General features: G+C 40.3%; 1 protein-coding gene across 12 annotated transcripts in view; it reads right to left on the bottom strand.

Moving 5' to 3' along the window:
- Positions 1–20,634, bottom strand: part of ENOX1 (ecto-NOX disulfide-thiol exchanger 1) — a 376,319-nt gene that overhangs the window by 20,379 nt on the left and 335,306 nt on the right. For 11 of the 12 annotated variants that reach the window (XM_030472916.1, XM_030472995.2, XM_030472985.2 and 8 more), the window contains 2 exons: positions 8,001–8,108; positions 3,479–3,535 (listed from right to left, as the gene is read on the bottom strand). In XM_030472916.1, the coding sequence (XP_030328776.1) occupies positions 3,479–3,535; positions 8,001–8,108 (165 nt within the window). The remainder of the gene's footprint in view (positions 1–3,478; positions 3,536–8,000; positions 8,109–20,634) is intronic. The other variant, XM_030473000.1, reaches the window with a different exon arrangement.

Below are 20,634 nucleotides of genomic sequence, written 5' to 3' on the forward strand. Positions count from 1 at the left end.
TGAGTACTTCTAAAATGAGGCTTGGTAAAAATGAAATCTCCTTTCTTCATTAACAACAATAGAGGGATACCATGGATATTAACCTTTCCACCCCTAAAACAGGGATATATTCATCAAGGCTATATAACTTCCTTGCATGCAGTGCCCTATGTATATTGAACTCAGCAGTCAGCAAAAGGAGAACTTTGATCAAAACACAGAATTAACCTATATACAAGAGGCTCCACAGAAAGCCACTGAACTTGCAGAAACAGTGGAGGAATAAATTGCCTTTATGGAGTTAGCCCCCAAACATATGATTAGTATTTTCAGTTTGCAAAATGTTCTCTACTTGTGCATGCCTCCCAAGCAAGGTGCTTTTTCATGTTGGGACTAATCAGCTCCCAAGACTCTGGGAACATCCTGGAAGAGGATTATATCTGAAATTATAATTGTCTGTTGGCCATCATTTTCTCTTCAGCTAAGACAGAAATGTGAATTAAATATCATTATATGCAGCAATGAAGAGGAAATTAAAAGGGGGGCAGATTAGGAGCAAGAAGCAATCTTTTCCCAACCACAGGGCTGAAGGAAATGAACGCTCAGCGACAGCATGGCAGTTCTGGGTGTTGAAGCCTCTGTTAACACCAGGTCAGGATCTCAGGCTCCATGTACAGCTTGAGCCTGACATTTGGCCTTTCCTGACACAGAGTATAGCTGGGAAATGTCAACAGCCGTAACAAATATTACTGCATGTACCTGGCAAGTCATTCATGAAACACCCTTATAACTGTTTACAGAGGCTTGTAAGATGGTTTTCTTTCTGGAATAAGTAGATGTACTGGCAATTCACTGATATTTCATTTTCTTTTCCCCCCAGATTTGTGTGTGAACTGCCAGGGCAGGGAGAGTAACATTGCAATTGCTTCAGCCTCTTAGTTAGCGGTGCTCAACTCTCCCATCAAAACAAGAGAAAAAAATGAAGTCTGGTCCATTTATACTTTGGGCACATTTCAATCCCTTTCAGGATTGTCTCACATTATGGAAATGTAGAAGACATACCAGTATAGGTCTAAGTATATATTTTCATCTGTATCTGCTTTTACTAAGAAATATATTTCCAGGTTTTATTTTAAGAAACAATATTTTCTAATGTAACCCTAACCTTATATGATGCAGACCAGTGCCATTAGCAGAAAGTCTGAGGACCGCAGAAAACAATATTTTTAAGATTACAATATGGGCTTTCTTGATGTGTATGCAGTGTGCCTAAATTTCCCACTGTACTTTCTAGGACCCTGATTTTCTGCAGAGTAAGTAATCTACATATGCCACAGTGTGAAGATTAGATATAGACATACATTGCCATTTTTCCTTACCAACACCTCCTAGTATTGCTCAGCATGCAGAGGTATTTCATTTTCTGAATTCAACCTGTCAACTGTAACAAATATGCCCTAATCCCATTATATGCATCACAGTTCACTAACAACCACGTAGGAGCCACGAAGCCTTTTTCTCTTTGATCATCCCAAATTTGCACACTGGCCAAGGGCAAGAACCATGAAGTCTGCTGAGAATAGATGTGGAGAGACAACCCGCAAGGCACAACACCTGAGCATTACATATTCAATATAAATGACAATTGTTTAAAAGGTACCTCAACTTCCATTTTACAAAGTTCATTACTGTAGCAAAAGCTTTAGCATCAGTTCTTTCCCTCTATTTCTCTACTTCTATTTGTGCTGCTGTGCTTTTCTGATTTCATGGTGGCATAATTGTTGAATACATGGCTGCAACTGTGACTCAATAATTGCAGCTGTCTGGTCTCCTCCTTCACCATTAATTTAGGTATTGACTTCTCTTCTTAGGAGTCTAATATTGCTATGAGATCATCACAGGAAAAGCTCATGGAAAAGAGAGGCAGAAAACAGAGTTTCTATCCTATGGAAAATTCAGGCATTTGAACAATTCCTACTAGTACAAACTGGAACAAAATATTACATTTTGGAAAACTGACCTTTAAACAAAGATTCTGAAACAGTTTGGTTTAGACTGGGAATGATGTAGTGAAACACTGACTACGCAATTGAAATGTTTCATTTTAATGCTATTTTAACCTTCATATTATATAAAAACAAAATTTTCAGGCTCTTCTGTTTTACCCAGTTACGTATGAGCCCGAATGATACAAGTTGAAGCACTTAGGTAATTTTCCTTTAAAACATTTAAATCCTGCAAAACATTGTTTCATCCACATTTTTGGAGAGGAAGCAAGTTCCTTTAGAAAGTTTCTAAGTCTTACATTTGTAAATTCCTTTAGGAAACCTGCAACCAGCTGTTGTACAATGACAAATTTTTAGGTAGCAAACGTGAGCATTTCAAGATCATCAGTGGATTAATGTCTTTATTTTGGTTTGCAAACAGAATCTTTCAAAGGGACAATGAGACGCCGAGCAGACAGACTGCAATTGCAGATTTGTTGGAGCTATCAGACAATATTGAATGTCTCCTGTTCAAATGCTGAGAGCTGTGAGGCTCTATCGACTTCACTGCGGAAACAGACCACAATGAATGAGATTCAAGAAAGGATTAAAAAAGAGGGGACAACAGTTCCTTATCACAAAGCAGTCCACGAAATTTGAGCCTTCCCTTCAGGTTTAAAATAAAACTGCTTTCCTGGCTGTGCCATTAGACAACACATTGACTAAAACAGGCGTTAAATATATTAGTGTTCAGACTGTTGCTAGTTCTCTTGGTTAGGAGGAAGATATCATATATAATCAGTTTTAATTTTCATATGATTATGACAAAGCACAAAGCTGCATGGTTTGGATGACAAACATAGCACAAAAGCTTTCCTCTTTTCTCTCTCCCCTGATCCAAATTGCTGTTTTGACTGCAATCACAAAGGGAATAACAGAAGCAATCTTTTTTTGGTGGCAGGTTTGAAAAAGCATGACCTTAACAAGTTCTTTAACGATTTTGGACAAAATAATGACTCAACAAATTAATTCAGTCTTCTTGTGCAAATCAACTGTTTCCAAATTATATGTGTGTACGAATCACTTCACTCAGAACTGAAATATGGCAAGACTTGCTCAGCTGCAAGGTGGCAGCCAAAAAGACAAACAATATAACTTTGTAGCTTCAGTAATCCTGGACAGGGCACTAAGGCAAAGCATTTCTCTTGCAGTCGTTTCCATGGTATCTTTAACACCCACATACAGCTAGTAGGACATTGGTTGTTAAAGTCTCATCCAAATAAATCCTACAAAGTAAATTGCATGGAACCCAATTTATCTACCTCAAAATGAAGTTTGCTGGGATTTGAACCTGTGGCTTCAAGAAAAAAAAGAAACGGGCACTTCAAACCTGATGTGCAAATCATTCAGCCATTCTATCAGCTTTAAGACATAAATAGTAAATTTGAGACCATATGCATGCGTATATATATAGGTATATATATTGAAATCTATATATCGATAGCTGTACCTACATTTGCTTGAGATTCATCATGCCCATTGATTTCTGCTAATTCCTTGGCGCTTTTTAACTGCAAAGAGTGAACAAAAAACCAAAACAGAACAAAACAAGCACATTACTTCAGTATTTCACACAGTTATCTTTGATTTATTTGAAGGAGCATTTTATAAAGCTTCCGATGAGAAAAACAGATGGAGCATATAATTCTAATGAGTTTTTGCTCAAGCCATTTTGAAACCAACATACTTAAGGCTTGATAGGTTGGAAAAAAAAAGAAAAATAATATGACTGGGTCATTATTTTTTAAATAATAAGATTAGAAAGCAGTTTCAAGACATAAAAGGTGTACAGAATTGGGTCTCAAGAATAATAAACAATTTCATTTCCCATTCTTGTTGCTATTAAACTTTACAATATTTGCCAGTTGCCACTAGCTAAATAGTATTTTGCTAATGATTACTTTTGAACGATATATTTTGAACTGTTTAAGATGCCAAAGTGTGACTATGTTTCCTTCCTGAGGAAGCATCCAAATAACTGACATGGCTCTTGGGTATGATGGAAAAAGAGGTGAAGAACAGCTTTTTTATATAACCAGTGGCAGAAAGAACTGAGGACAAACTGACAATTCCAAATATATGATCTGAACCAAAACTTTTTATTTTTCCTCCTAAATTGACTTTCTGGGGAAAACCAATACATTACATTACATTAGGCATTGTAAAAATCACTCCCAGGATATTTAAGGAATGTCCTAGCTCATACTTCAAAGCCACAGGGAAAGATGCAGTTGTTCATCCTGTGACTAAACAAACACAGAAATGAGGAGACACTGCAGCTCTCCTGAGCAACTAAGCTATGGAGGTTTGTACACTTAAATGAAGAACTTGGAACCTTTTACTCTTCTGATAAATCTTTGAATCTCTGCCCTGGGCAGCCTGTTCCAATGCCTGATCACCCTTTTGGTGAAGAAATGTTTCCTAATATACAATCTAAACCTCCCCTGGCGCAGCTTGAGGCTGTTACCTCTTGTCCTATCACTAGTTGCTTGGGAGAAGAGACCAGCTACAATCTCACTCCATCCTCCTTTCAGGTAATTGTAGAGAGAATTGATTATGCAGGGCTGTTAACTGCACCAGTTCAGGAACTGCTGCTCATGCCACTAAACCCACCCTGACAGAGAGGGAAGGGGGTAACAATTCCTGATCAAGTAGTACAGAGGATAGCTGGGGACTGCAAACTCATCAAGTCTCCTGGTTCAATTCACTGATGCTTATCTTTCAATACCCTCGAAAAGTCTGCAATTTATACTGACAGCAGGGTGATGCATTTCCAATGAATGCTACCTGTTTTCCCTAGACTGAAAAAATAAAGATCCTGTGAAACCACCTCACTGTGAGGATGTCTGGTAGGAATGAGCTGAGATTGGCTACTTCCAGCCAAGCACCAGAATTAGATATTTCTGCATCACAGTGTGACTGGAAGAGCCATTTCCTGATTCTGCCAATTCTTCATTATAGAAATTCACCTCATGTGAGCAGTCCTGTTGAGTTCAGCTGAATTACTCATCTGAATATGAGGTTAGGAGAGCGTGCTTGGGTATGCAAAACTGCTCTGCATGTTAATGCCATGCCCTGAGTGATCGAGGAGTGCTGTTCATTACTTACCTTTTACCTTTCCTTTTTCAGGTTGATAAAGTGCCTCGGCCCTTGGTGACTACTGGCTCCTTGGGCAATGCTCCACATGCATTCTGCTGGTGACATGCCACCCCCCATCAGCCACATGTGCGTTTGATGGGAGAGTGAGCTCAGCCTCTAGGTTACATTGATCTGGCAGGCTTTCACCCCACCATGGTTTCCCACCATCATTGCCCTGGCACTGCTCCACTGGTTAATCTAATGTAGACAGGATGCTTGAGTCTTTCCATCTCTTTTACTGCGTGCCATGTTCTGAAAGGATGCCAGAGCTCAAGCAAAAAGGTGCTAGCATCCACATCTACATTAGGACCACTGCAGTAGAAGGTGAGGTGAACCAGTGGAGATAATGGTGGAAAACGTATGGGTAGCCTCATTCCCACAGGCTAATGGGGTAAAGTCCCTTTTTTTTCCAATATTGTTTTTTTTCTAAATTAAAATTTGAATTATTTTCTCACATCCTAAATAGTGAAATGTTGGAATAGGAACCTCAGAAAAACATACAATATTGGAAAAACAGGACTTGCCTTACCCCCTAGGACAGATCCATCGCAGGTCAGTGGTAGCAAGTGCGATGTTACCAGCAGAGAGCATGCTGAGGCAAGACACTGAGCTAGTGCCAGTAACAACCAAGGGCCCTCCTGAAAGGAAAGGAGAAGGGTTGAGGAGTTAGAAATCTCTGATAAGTCTAATACTGTGGTGGGGTAGGTGTGACTCAAAACAGTGGGCATGAATCCATCTGACAAACTAGACCTAGTGGCCATGGGACAGATCTGATCCAGAAGCCTTTTGGATAAAGAAATGCGATATGGTGAACAAGCCAACGGGACCTCTCCCAGCAGGACATCCCAGGCTGGACACAGCTGGGTTGGTGCAACCGGATCAGTGCAAGATGTGCTGAGCCAGCAGATGTGTTCAGACACAGCTGCACCCGTCTGTGCAAACATGTCCATGGTGAGGCAAGGCGGGATACCCCTGCCAGCCTGAGATGAAAAGGCAGATTTTAGCAAACATATCACAAAACCAAGCCATGCAATCGAGGCAGGAGCCTGGTGCTATTTATTTTTCAAAGAAATGTTCATATTTACTTGAGTCCGATGGGCGATTTTCAATACTCGTTGTGGACATAACACACAGATGAGCTCTGGTGCTTGTAAAGGAAAGCTGTGAGCCTTGGCAAGTGGGGGTCATTACTGCTAGGGCTTCTGCTGTTTGGGAAAGTTTTGGAATTGGTTCAGGGTTGTTGGAGAAGCACACTGGCTGTGTAGCACTCCTTACGAATTCTGGCTACTTACAGTCTTGGCTTTGGGCATGTTTCAGAACTAATTCTCAAGAGAAATGCAGATCCATCCTGCCTTTCTTCCAGCTACTGTTTCGTCTGTCTGCCTAGCATGAGCACACATTTGATTTGCAATTAGTAGGAGTCTGCAGAGATTCAGAAGTCTGCCCTGGTGGTCCCTGCTGGGGCCTAGCATTGTAAGATCTTCCTATATGGTTTTTCAGCATTTAATTGCTACCAAGATGCAAAGTAAATTCATGCAATTTCACTTTTATTTTTTAAGTATTTCATAACACTATACCTTGGATGCCATGTAAAAATGGAAATGAGATGCAATTAACTCAAGAGATCTCATGGATTTTGCGTTTATAAAGATTCTGTCATTACCAGATCCATTCTTCTTCATGGCATTTGTGACTTACAGTCTTGTATCAGCTCTCATTTGGAAGGTTATCTCTGTAACCACAAGTGCTAAGAACGTGTATCTGAACACAAAAGCTTCTTTTTTTTCCCCCCAAATCTAAATTATTAGTTTCTAGAATATATTTGTCACTAGATATGTTCAAAGACAAATGTTAAATGTGGAACAATGCACAGCTTGCATAGCAAGTATTAAAAAAATCTAAACTAAACATAGTTTAGTTTTCCCAATGTATACATTTAATGTATAAATCTGTCTGCAGACATATTTAGACCTACATGCTGAAAAACCTTGAACATAAGAATCATCAACATTTTGAATCTCTGCCATCTAACCAATTCAGATCCCACAGCCTTTGAATTGCAAACATTTAACCAAGTCACCAAATATTTTAGCTCAAAGTTTATACAGGAAGGACTAGAATAAGGTCGCAAAACTGCGTGTGCAGCACAGGTGGGGATTTGTGATCTCAGTGTGTCCCAGCCACATGGTCTATAAACAACATGTATTTGAGCACACTGTGCTTGCATAAAACGCAGTGGTCCATCTACACATTTACAGATTTAACACCAGATTTTCTTTTTGCTTCTAAAACTATCAGATATACTCAGTGTCGTAAGACACCTTAGTATCATAGAAGGCATGATAATCAGATTTACAGAGGTTTGCTTCTCACTGCTTAAATAAGTGCATTGATAACTACTTTTTTAATGCATTATGATAAAGTGTTTTGTATACTCCTATCTGCATGAATAACACAGGACATGCCAAGCTCTTTTTTTTTTTTTTTTCAATACTAGTCTTAAAAGAAACAGCTGTTTTGTTTCAGCTATATTTAACTCTCTCTGTTCATTCAGAGAGAAAATACACACCGCTGATATCTGTGTAGAAGGATAAGAGGAAACGTAACTACAGACATGACATTCGATACTGGATAGTATAAAATAAGGATCCCTTTTCACTGTTTTCTCAAACTCTATATTAGCCTCGGCTGCATTCACAAATGGTAATCAGAGCAGACACACAGGCCACATAAGGTTCTGTCTTGCTCATAGGATACGCTGTGATCAGACTTCTATGGATTTTTTGGAGGTGAAGCCATCCCCTTAGCCAGCATTTTTCTCCCGCCACAAATACTCACCTGTTCCTGCAGGACTTTAAGCATTGCTTGTGTATGTGTTTGTTCTTCCTTGGCTTGCTCCAGTTCAGATTTTTTGTTATTTAATTCTTCCTGTATGCTCAGCAATTGCTGCACAAACAAAAGAAATTTCTGGTTAGCGTCATCTGGATCCAAAGCGGTTTTAAATCCTCAGTTTGATAAATCCTCATTTCAAACAATGCCTTGCAGTCTGCTCCTACATTTATTATTGTTGCATAATCTGCGGTGTCTAAATGGACCAGAGGTAAATTATTTTCATCTGCATCTCCTTCTGCAGCAGTGCTCTGTGAATAATACATCTGTTAACGTGTGTTAAGCTATTTGTTACATTAAAGTAGAAACTCCTGGTACAGTATATCACCCACAGCACGACTGTCACATTCATCTGAACCAAAATCTTATTTGTAGAAGTATATGTGCTCCTTTTAATAATACTAGGGTAAACATTATGGTACATAAATAATTTAAAAGCACAGCTCTTTAATATAATTAGTCATTGGCCCACAGCCATTTTCATTTTATGCAAAGCAATATTCTGGAAAGCTTTCACATTGAGTTGCCAAGAAGACAAAAGCTTTCCTTTTTATCCCTTGTGCAGTGATATTTTATTAGATCAGAAAGACTGATGCCCTACAATCAATATATCAGCCAGGAAGACTGCTAATCTGAACTGTCAAAACAAAAAGCTGTGACCAAAACCTGTTTTAATGAAGAGAATTCTGGAATGTAGGGACATCTTTAAAAGCTCACATCCCCTGGTCTTGTCTAGCTTTAGGTTCAGCATAGGTTTATTGTGACTGTCAAGAACAGGTCAGTAGATTTAATTAGTTCTAAAATAATTATATATTTTTGTATTGATGTGATGAATGTTAGACACTGCTGAAAAGCAAGAAGGAGACAAAGATGAGATTAAAAAGGAGTTTATGGTGTTTTCCTTTAGTGGTCAAGAAAGGAAACTATGATTTGCCAGGGCCATATATTGCTTGTAAGCACACTCCTTTTTAAGGACTTCTTGAATGAGAAGTTTCAAGGTCCAGTTGGACAGGGCCCTGAGTGACCTGGTCTAGTGGAAGGTGTCCCTGCCCATGGCAGGGGAGTTGGAACTAGATGATCTTAAGGCCCTTTCCAACCCTAACCATTCTATGCTTCTATGATTCTATCTAACCATGTATCTAAGCATCTAAAGCTTAGTTTATGCTTGTGCTTAGGACTGGTAACTCTGACTGAAACTGATGTTGCAGGTCTTCAGCATCTTGGTGAGTTACAGACAGCAAACCTAGAAATAGTCCCTGGCCTTGTTTCACTGCACTGGAAGTCCCAGGCATCAAACGACTTGTCACCAGTGTTGTTTTCAGAGCTGCTTGGGAACAGGTGACATTTCAGGGACTGATGGAGTTACTGATATAGTGTATTTTTATTGTACTGAACACCACTATGATGGATTAATTCAGCCACTGAAGTAGAAATAAATGTGGTTATATGTCTGATTATATCTCACACACTCTACAGTCCAGCTAGGTGAGCTTTTTGATGGGTCTTTCTGCCTGGAATACTCCCTGGGAACATTTAAGAGACATTCAGGTATATGTACTGACTCTACTGCAGCACAAGAGCATTTCAGAACTCAAGATTTTCCAGGAAATAACAAGGTCTGTTCCACTGATGCTTTTGCCCAACTTATTTTTGTGTGGGAAGTTGTTCTTTGGCATTCCCTGACCGGGGATGGATTGCCACCTCAGGCCTGTGTTTATCTTGCCTTTTGGATACTATTCCCTATATTTTCAGAAGATTCACTGAACTTGTTTATACTGTCACATGTCACACATTGATACCCATGCAGGTCCTTAGTACAGTTACAGCTTTCCAGACATTTCATAACTTTTTAGCCCAGAAGGGACATTTGGTCACCCCATGTAACCTCTTACTATTACAGACCATTAAGCTTTATCCAGGATAGCTCTAGCTGATTTCTGCAATTTAGAAAGAAGGTACTTCATCCTCAGAAGTAGAGCATACAAGACACCAGAAAGATAGCTTATGCCCTTTCAGGAGTCACTAGTGGAGACACCTGTGGTTTGGCAAGCACATGTGTCACCTAATAGGGGCTGGTGAAATGTCTTGTCCTTCCCAGTTGCAATCTGTTGGACCTTACACACCTGAACATGGCAAAGGTTGTTAAGGGAAAGGCATGTTTGCCCCACATCGCAGAGTCTTCTCTGAGCAGTTATGTCTCACCAGTGTGGTCAGCCTCTGAAGATTCAAATGGAGGACTGAAAATGGACGAAATGATCCTCACACAAAGTCAGGAATGCATCTAGCCAATTATCTACTGGGGGAGGGAAGCCGTTCTGTTTGTCTCCAGTCAATCTGATTTGATTATCATCACTGTCCCAGTGAGGTGCTACAAGTACTAAGGAATCTGAGGAGGAGAACGTCACTAGAGATTTTGTTTGCTCCACAGCCTCTGAAGGAAGGGAATAGCCATGCATATCCGAAAAGAAAACCACCACCATCTAGACTTCATCTTGTCTCAGAGATTTTACTCCAGTTTCTGGGAGAAGCTCTAGAGCTCATCCTTCTGAACAATATAAACTCCCATCTGGAAGATCCTAAGTGAGTTTTCAGTCCACCTCTGCCCCTGGAAAACCTTTTCACTACTGAATGACTGTTACAAATGGGAAACCAAATTTCACTTATGGGTTGAACTTGTTACACTTCCACCAGAACTGAAATCTCCTTCCCCATTCTATCCACCCCCTCCCCATGTTTTTAACATGGCCAAATCTTACATATTGCAGATCAGCTCACCAACTTTCACTCTTTTATTTTCACATCTCCTACTACGCTCTTGCACTGTGATTTAGTCTAATTTTATTCCCCTTCCTTTGATCCTGATTTTTTCTGTTTTGTGTTTGAGGCAATTTTTCCAAGAGTGCCCAAGCATTGGAGAAAGTGGTGTGGAAGATATTCTCTGCTCTGAAAGCATGAGAGAGACAGATGCTCCCTGCTCTTGTACTTGGCTCTGGACCAGCCAGGAACAGGAATCCCAGGAAAATACCTAATATGCTTTGTTTCCCCAGGGTAAGAGCGTGCACTCTGGTTGCAGTGTGAGCTGCAAAGCACCTGATATGAGATAAAATGTTCCAGCAGTCTTAATGGTTAAACCGTCAACTACTGCAGGCTTATTGTGTGTGCATAGGCTCTTATTTTCAAAGGCAACAAATGGCTCCTTTTTCATGGGGGAGGAAAACAGAGTATCTGTAACTAACGTACTATATTCCCAGTCACACACAAGGTTTTATACTCACAGAACTGGGATCCTCCCATCCAACTCCCAAAGACGTCAGAATTGCATAAACCTTGAAGCCATCCTCCGGGGCTTTAAATTTTTTTTTTTTTTTCTTTTTTTTTGCTTCCTTGTACATATCTCTAAAAGCTGCAGAACCTGCTAATTTTGCATGGGTCAGCTGCTGACATTGCTTTTTCCTGATGCCACCACTAACAAGTTGTAACGAGGAATTATGCTTGCCAAACAGCATATTTTTCTCTACTAGTCTCGGTTTGGAAAACGAAGAAATAAATTTGATGAAAAAAAATGTCAGCCTAAGACAGACGAACAGCCTGAAAATTTTCAGCTCAAACTCGTGATGTTCGGCAAAGTTAGCAGCAAATGGGAAGAGGATGTTATACTGGAAGGAATGAGGCAAGTTTCGTGAACAGGGACTGCTGTCATGCCCGCTTATAAACAGACAGCCTCTCCATAAAGATTGTAATGAATGATGCCAAGATGATTATATTTAATTATTCAGAATTATTTTGTTTTTCACATAAATGTGCTTATTAAAAATTCATCCTATAGATATTTCTTCTGCTCCTCGGGTTGCTTGCAAGTATACACCATGATCAATTCAAATAAAAAACTGTTCTTCTTGGGTTTACTGTTTGTTCTGTCTGATACTGTTCCACCTACTTTGCCATCTCATCTAGCCTTTCTACCAGAACTTCCCCCCCTGCCCACCTACCCATGCAGCATTTGCTACCCCACTTCCCACCTCTTATGTCCTGCTGGCTTGTCTCACAGCTACTGCCAACATATCTATCAAAGTGTCCCTTCCTTCAATCTTGTCTCATCTCTCTGGCCATTTCCTTTAAGCCCTGATGTCCCTAGCTTCATGACATAGCCATGGCATTCAGACAGCAGCTTCCCACTTTCCTCAAAGGAACTTCTCAGTTACACAGCCAGGAAATGCCTGGTTCACTCTTCTCTTCCAAGCGTCCTCAGCATGTAATTCTTTGGGTCTCTGAGGATCTCCTGTAAGTTATCCAAAGGCCTTTTCCCTGAGCAAAAATCCCAGTGTCAGGAAGCAGAAAAGCATCTTATGGTGCTCACTGCAGCTCTGAGGATCCTGGAGAGAGACACCTGTGCAGTCTAGAGCTTTACCACCACCAATCTGGAAACTCAGGTAATCTTCATGGGAACCAAAAACATTTGTCACCATGGTTTACCCCAAGAGGTGAAGCCAGGAAGTAAGCCCAGGTCAGACTGGCAGACACCACTGATATCCTCTTACTGGAATTTCCAGAGAGGAGAGAGGAAAAGGGAAAAAAATTACCCTACATGTTGTGTCTCCAGAGATCAATTAATGTATTTAAAAAAAAAAAAAAAAAAAAGGCAAGACAGATTGCCTCTTTCCTGTGGCAGCTCTGGAGCTGCTCTGTATAGAAATGGTGAATATCACTCTCCAGTGTTAAGCTTCCTCCATTCATGGGGATGAAATCCTCCCTGTACATAAACGGGTAGCTAATTTCTTTATATGGGGGAAGTGTGTGTGTGTTTTATTTTGTTTTTTTTTTACACATTCCCACCTCCAATGCTGAATCTCTGTCAGAGACAGTTCAGTACCGCCCATATTGCGTAGATCTCAGAAGTGCAGACAGAAAATTACCGTCTTAAACCAATCTTCGCAGCTTCTGAAACATTAAATATAGATGGCATTATTGAAGCCAGCTGAATTGCTCAGACTGTGTACAATGTGGTGCCAGTGTGGCCAAGAATGCTAAAAAACGAACAACACGCAGTGCCTCAAAATATATGAGAAGACCTAAAGGGAAAGTAATAGCTTGCTGTTGTATACCACTGTGCAGCCATGAAATATTCTTTCTCTTTCCTCTCTTCCTCCCTGCTCACAGTTCTTCATTGCTCCCCAAAAGGCAGTGTTACATGTGTACATTTAAACATAAATTATGGACATATCTAGAATTGTGGTCTCCCACTGAGCCTGGCAGGACAGAGAAGGGTCTCAGAAGGAAAGTGTGGTTTCCAGCATGAAACCATCAACTTATCATGCTAAGAAAAGGGAGGCAGATCAGAAGAGACCATGGGGCCTGAGGCTGTACTTAAGATACTGTAAAGCTGACAGAATAATGAAAAAGGAAAACCAGCATTTGCCACAAGTTTAGCCATTATACTGCTGAATGGTCCTGCCCTTGCTATTTTGGCTATGGTTTTCTCTACAGCTGCTCAAAATGAAGTATGAACAGGTTACACAGACCTAAAGAAAGGGAAGTAAAAAAGGAGCAGACAAAAGAACACCTCTGAGGTGGGAGCACTGATTTTGGCCACAGGTTGTGCAGGCAGTTTCAGCAAATCCAGCCTGTTCAGCTGTGGGAAGGAGGCACAGACTCCCTCTCCCATTTCTGGAGTAGCTGCTGAATGTCCAGAGAAGATCTGGGGCAAACCTTTCTGAAATGCATGTTTCAGTCACAGAGGGATGATCTTACACAGCCTAACTGAGCCAACTCAGTTAATGGCCGTCGTAGACACCTAGTGAACTCAGGCAAACTGAATCCTCCTATCCATATAATGTTTTGGGGCAGCATATTACTTTCTACTTACTACCTATAGGAAATATATCCCTATACAGGAAAAATGGGAAGATGTGATTCACTAGGTGCCTAAATGAAGCCAGAATGTGCCTCAGACAGGCAGGCTGTATCCCAACCACAGCCACCATTTTCAGTCCAAATGAAACCAAGGCTTGCACACCAAACAGTAACCCCAGGAAGCAGTTCTCACTTGTGCAAAAGTGTAGCCCTTTCCCCTAAACTACACTACAATCAGAGATCTAAAAAGTATGAAAGCAAAGGCATTTAAAGGACTGCAGAGTTCACTGGAAAATTAAAATACTCACTTATGCTAGCAATTTCTGAGGTTTTATTCTCTTCTTTTCCCTAAAGTAAAACCTTGCTGTGTCTCTTCTAACTTTATTTTGTAGAAAGAAAAAGAAGGTAGAATTTGCCAAATGGAAAAGGACAAAAATCATCAAGGAAAATAAGTGTTTTAAAATTCTTAGAGGCTGTTCATAAATACAGAGGAGAAGAATGGTAAATATTTCTTTTCTGAATCCTCCTTAGGTAGAAGGAAAAGAAAGAATGAATCAAAATAAAATCCCAGGTACACAACTAATTGCAAAATAAGAATAAAAATCCCTCTCCCAGTACTTCCACAGACTGTCTGGAAGAGCGTCTTTTTCTTTTTGTAACACACACAGGATTTCATATCACGAATGGCCAGCACATGGCAGGCTTGAGAAATAATGAGAAAGTGACTTCCCAGCTGAGCAAATATGCATTAGTAACAAGACGCCGATGAGGCCAGACAAATCACCAAGGAAACAGGAGAATGTGAAAGACAAGTCAAAGAAGCTTTAGAAATGAGCCCTGAAGGAAGTTAGCCATGTTGCAGCGTCAGCGCAACTTACATTCATCCTAATGTATGACAACAAATTATTAAAATAGACTATGATTATGGATTTTTTCAAGAGAGTTAAAAGAGACAGTGTAACAGCACAATGTTCCTCATTGCTCCCACCTCTTAGGGTCTGCCTTTCTCACTGGAACTACACAGATGGCATTATTTGGATGGATCATGGAGTTTCAAGGAGTAAAGAGTCCTAGCCTTGACCCCCTGCCCCAGTCACTGCATGTGGGCAGCATAGAGGTCAACAGCTCAGCTCCTGCTTGTTGGACATCCACCTACAAAGTGAGTTTTCCTGGCTCTCTGGCCAGAGGCAAAGACCATGCTGAATATGTTAGCTCCACAGATTAACCACCCCAGAGGGAGCCAGGGAGCTGGACACTCACTTGATGGCTGAGTACATATGATGGGACAACTGAAGAACTCTGTACAGCCGCTTCCTCAGGGAGATGTTTACTGTGCTTCCCACCCCCTGCTAGATTGACTGCAGAGATCCTACAGCTTTACAGCAATCAGACTAGGAGCAGGCAAGACTGAACCCAAGAAATATGCCAAATGAAAAAACAAGCAGATGGACACGGACACACTGAAATTACCTACAATGAGGTTACAGAGTAGACGGATTCAGGCTTTTCTTGGGTAAGAGCTGAGGGAGAATAGGTACATATTCAACAAGGAATAGTTCTCTTAGATATAAGGAAAATATTCCACAGTGAGGGTGGCCAACACTTGAACAAGGGCTCAGAGAATCTGTGGTTTCCATCCTCAGAGGCACTGAGGACATAGCTGGACAAGGTCCTGAGCAAAAGTGAGACAACTCCAGAGCAGCCCCTGTTTTGAGCAGAGGGTTGGTGTATGTGACCTCCAGACATACCTTCTGATCTATGTTCTGTGATTCTAAAGAATACCTAATAGATATCAGATAATTAGCTCCCAACTTTTTTTTGTTTCTATAAGGCACAGTAATTCAGCCACAGCAACTACAAGAGGCAGTGTACATATCTTGCTCTTCAACAAAGACAAGTTCTCATTATCCAGCTATGGACTTCCACAGCAAATAAATAATGAAAAGGTTGTTAGGAACCTTACAGAACCAACACCTCTTCTCAGAAATGAAGTTCTTGCAGTTTACTAATAGATACTTAATGCTAGCATCAGGGATCCCTCTCTGGGATCTCACTTTTACAGCAGATTACACAAACCCTTTGATTTTCATGGCGACCTATGAAGGGGAGAAATCTGACCAAAGCCCATTGCAACTCATTAATAAAGCTCTCTCCTATCTTGCTAAATTAGGTGATTGGCATATTACCTAGTTCTTTACATTACTGGCAATAGGTGACTGGACAGGTGGGCTTACAGTTTGCTCTGATCCTGATCAAAGGAAGAAAGCCAATCCCAGATGAGCATCATGTTCCCCCTGCCCTCTTATCTGTCCTACAAGACAACCAGCTGGCACGTGGTACGATGCACAGTCAAAATAAGACATGATCGTCCATTCATAGTAACCTCATCTTTTCCATCCTTTCACCTGTACGTGTCCATTGTGGATACCTCCTCACCATGCAATTGCACTTGAACTGTAGGATCCCATCTCTTCTGTCATAGACTGCAAATGAGCATGATACAGAATGCTCTTTCTCAACAGAGCAAATTAGATTTTTCATACTTTGATTTCATATTCAAGAAGAAATATTTTATTTATTTTGAAGGAGAGTTAAAAGACCTGACACATTTAAATTAGAAGAACAGTATTAGGGAATAGTGTAATTCCACTGAAACACAACTCCTAGTAGTGGAAGCAGAGTTCCTAGTAATGAAAGCACCAAACACGTTTGGAAATTATGTAATCAGCAAGGATCTTTTAAAACTCACGCAAGATACCTAAACTGTAAAATTTAGGAGATTTGTCCTTCACTACCACTAGACTACACAAGCATGTTAATGAAGATATTAGTTGATTTACTTCGTATTTTAAATAAAATGTGTCCACCTAATTATTTCTTTCCAAAGTGTTTATTCTTGCTGCCAATCTCAGTTCAGCTTTACCAGTGGTATTAGGCAAAAAGATGCTACCCTCCACCATTTTACCACTAGAACAGCTATCAAGAATATGGTGTTTAAATCATCTGTGGACCCTTATTTACACTTCCCCTAATATTGTTCAAGTGGTGGTGGCAGAAGTGGGAAATTAAATAATACTTTCAATAAGGAAAGATTGTTAAACACAGAAAGAACTCATTTGGCTTGCCTGAGACCTGGTAAATAACTAGCATTTAACTGCCAGCTGCTCTTTTTTCTTTTCTTTTCTTTTTTTTTTTTTTTTTTTTAATATAATCAGAAAGAGTGACCATTTTCTGGAAGTTTGAATGTGGACAGTACTGTACAAAGCCCTGGAAAGCACAGGGGAACAAAGATAATACTTATGGGAACATTTCTCTCGGTCCTGGGAGCAAACATATTTCTTAACCAGTGTCCAAATATCAACCATTAGGTGAGAGAAGAAGAGACAAGCCTAGAAGTGAACATCTGGACTTTTGGTCCAGTCCTTCACACTTGTATCCATTCCCTAGAAATTTATCAGTGTTGATCAATATTGCCCTTATTACTCCAGTGCCACTTTTGCAGGAAGACAGAAAGATCTAACTGGACTTCATACAGCAGGAGTAGTAATAAAAAAGTTTTCCAACTTAATTATTCTGGTCTGTTTATTCAGCAGGTAAAACACAAATACAAGGGGTAATGTTTTTTACCTTTTTTATTTACTCTTGACTTTAATACTGCATTTGGAAAAGAATCAGTTTATAGTTGTGCATAACTACACTGAGTGGGTTATGTGCTGAATAGATGTTTGGTAAGCAAAAGGTAGGTGGATAAAATAGACTATAAATCTCCTCTGCATTTAGGCTATATTAACAAATATAGCCATAACATGCTCTATCTATTCAACAATGATGCTAATTTCAGTGCTAAACTGCTACTAGAACCTGTATATTCAAATGTAAGTGGTTGTTATAATGGTCACGGCACTCACATTGGGCCAGATTTGGCAATTCTCAGCGAACAGCATGTGTCTGTGAATTCTGACATTTCAGGACATTTGTGTGTGAGAGAAAGGAATGGCTGTGACAGTCACCGACATCTGTAAAGGATCTGAGAGCTGCAGACCAAAATGTTAGATGAGGCTTACTGGAATTGGTGGTTGATTGGTTAGAAGAGTGATGTGGAAAAATGTCACACAATGGCCCTACTAGCTGGTGAAACCTCCTGGACAGAAATTCCTTTCCTGCTCCCACTGAAAGAGAGTGGATCATGGGAATAGTCAGTTCTTCCATTACTTCCATGAAATAAACCCCTACTTCTCATAGGATAGGAGAGGGAAGACCTGACCAATGACATCTTTGCTTGTAGAAAAAAAATTCTGTCAACTGAGTGAGGTCATCTAAATATGGACTAGCTCTGCTCCAGTGGCTGGGAATGGTAGAAATCCACTTAATTTCAAAGGCAGCATAGTGAGGCCAGCACTAGCTACTTCTGGCTTTTCTACTCAGAATGTTTACTATACATTAGAGGTATATGATCTTGCTTAAAAAGCTGAGAGATGACTCTTGTCATCTCACTTAGACAAAAGGGTCCACTGAAAGCCTGAAATGATTGGTAGTCATCTGGCATTTATCAGAGCCCTTTTAAAAAAGGTGTCTGAGTCTCAGATGTACATGCTATTTATTTTACATGCTAAATGATTAGTAAACCATAAAAGCTAGTCCTCAGTAAGTAGGAAATGTCAGGAGCAGTGTGGCCTTTGCAGTAAGACCTTGAGTTGCATATTGAACAGCAAGGACAGGAGGGTATTGAATAGATGATGATTAACTGTGTGCTCTCTGCCTGCAGCACTGAATGAGGAAGGGCCTCTGAGGTATTCAAAGCAAAATACTCAGGCAGTAGTTCTGGAAATTCCTGGCTTCTGAGTGCTCAGGTTCACAATCTGCATTGCTATTTGAGTGAAATTGATATTGTTTGGGGAAAAAAGGAAGACAAGACAAAAGAGGAATTTCATCATGCTGCATCAGAGTGACACCCATATGGGTCATCAACAGGGCCAGAATATGTTCAGTTGCCTGCTGGGGCATCCCGAGCTAACAGAGTCAGCAGCACCCACAGCAGTGTGTCAGCTGTTATGTCAGCCCTACACCTGTCACGCACAACTGTTCCTATTATTCCTGCTTTCCACTCCGAGCACTAATTTTAGGAGAGGCACCCCTGCACATCTCCTGCTCATGCAATAACCCTATGGCTAGGCTTTAATGCATCACCGCCAACTATTGGGAGCTTCTGCTGTCCCTGTGTGTTAGGCATATGAACCTGAGCTCAGCTAATGAATCAGGCCCCTTAGGGGATGGGGGCAATGAGGTGCCTCTCGAATGTCCCAGATACACCACAGCATGTGCAATAGCAGAACTGTAGGCACCTGTGTACATTTCCTGGAGAAAACATAGGTGGAAACATGATTTAAATGGGGATTTCTGGATGACACCCTTGCCTGCAGGAGCTTAAATTTAGCCCACCATGCTCAGGGAGCTGTGAGAGGAAAGAACATTATCATACATTTACATGATGCAATGAAGCACCATGAAGAATTACCAGTCTATCGGCAAATGAACCAGTTTGGGAATCAGTACAGCTATGCCAGCACGGCCCCATACCTTGGTCAATTAAGCCTGATGAAAAGGTAGAACTAACTTGTTCGGTTAGAGAGCCATGCTAAAGGAGGTGTGTGCTGTGGACTTAGGGTGAACCTGATGCTTAAAACATTGCACCAATGGCTGTGCTATGGAGGCGGTTTGTGAACAGCCCCAGATGACCAGTAAAAATCTAAAACTTACTTGGGCATATGCCAATGGTGCCATCTCCAATGTGGCAAACTAACATTTTTCAAAGGCTTGTTAACATTATAGATTTCAGACAGATTTTATAAAAGATACGGAAACCACATCATTAATCCAATAGAGACTCACTGTCAAACTCTGAGGTTTTGTTCCAAAGCATGAAGGTGGCAAGCGCATTCCCTCAAGAATTTTTCTTGGCGGACAACAAAGAAGAAAAGCGTAGTTTTCATGCTTTGTTCTTGGAATGGCTGAAACATTTTGATGAGAATTTTTTCAAAAGAGTTCTGCTTGCTACTCCACATGAATATGCTGACCCAAATGGTTAAAATTTGGAGAAATTATATATACACTGAAAACTGAGTCTTAGAATGGCAAGCATTAAAAGCTATGAGGTGATATTTTCTGCATTACCTATAGTCATGTACCTGGTAAAACATTTCAGAAAGAAAGACAAGTTTTAAAAAATCCTTATAGCTGTGCTGTGAAGTATTGTAAAAATAGTTACAACTAAAACATCCTTCCTTGTGATCAAAGACATTGTTAGAGAATACTGAACACTGCTGGAAAGACAGCCATTCAAAAAGTGATCTGCTTGGTATATGTGTTCTCATATAGAAATAAATTGAAGGCAATACCACCTATGCAGCAGTGACAAGTTAATTCAATTTCCATCTCAAAATCAGGTAAAGTGTATCTCATTTGTTACCATGGATACAAGACATTATTTCCATTTGTTTGAGATCTCACAGTGGGTATGAAATTAAACTGTGACACAGTTTTATGGAGGAAGTTGACTAAAACTCCCATAAGTTCAATGTCATTAGTCCAAAGGATTTTCTTTTTTAGACACAATAAATAAGCAAGTTGCTATTACTGCCCATAAGGTATACTTCATACGCAAATATCTGTGTGATTTTGCTGATGCTACTTTGGATCAGTAGGAGTGATGGAAAAGAAAACAAACATTCAGTTC

This window comes from Strigops habroptila, chromosome 2 (genome assembly GCF_004027225.2).
Source record: "Strigops habroptila isolate Jane chromosome 2, bStrHab1.2.pri, whole genome shotgun sequence".
Taxonomy (NCBI): Eukaryota; Metazoa; Chordata; class Aves; order Psittaciformes; family Psittacidae; genus Strigops; species Strigops habroptila.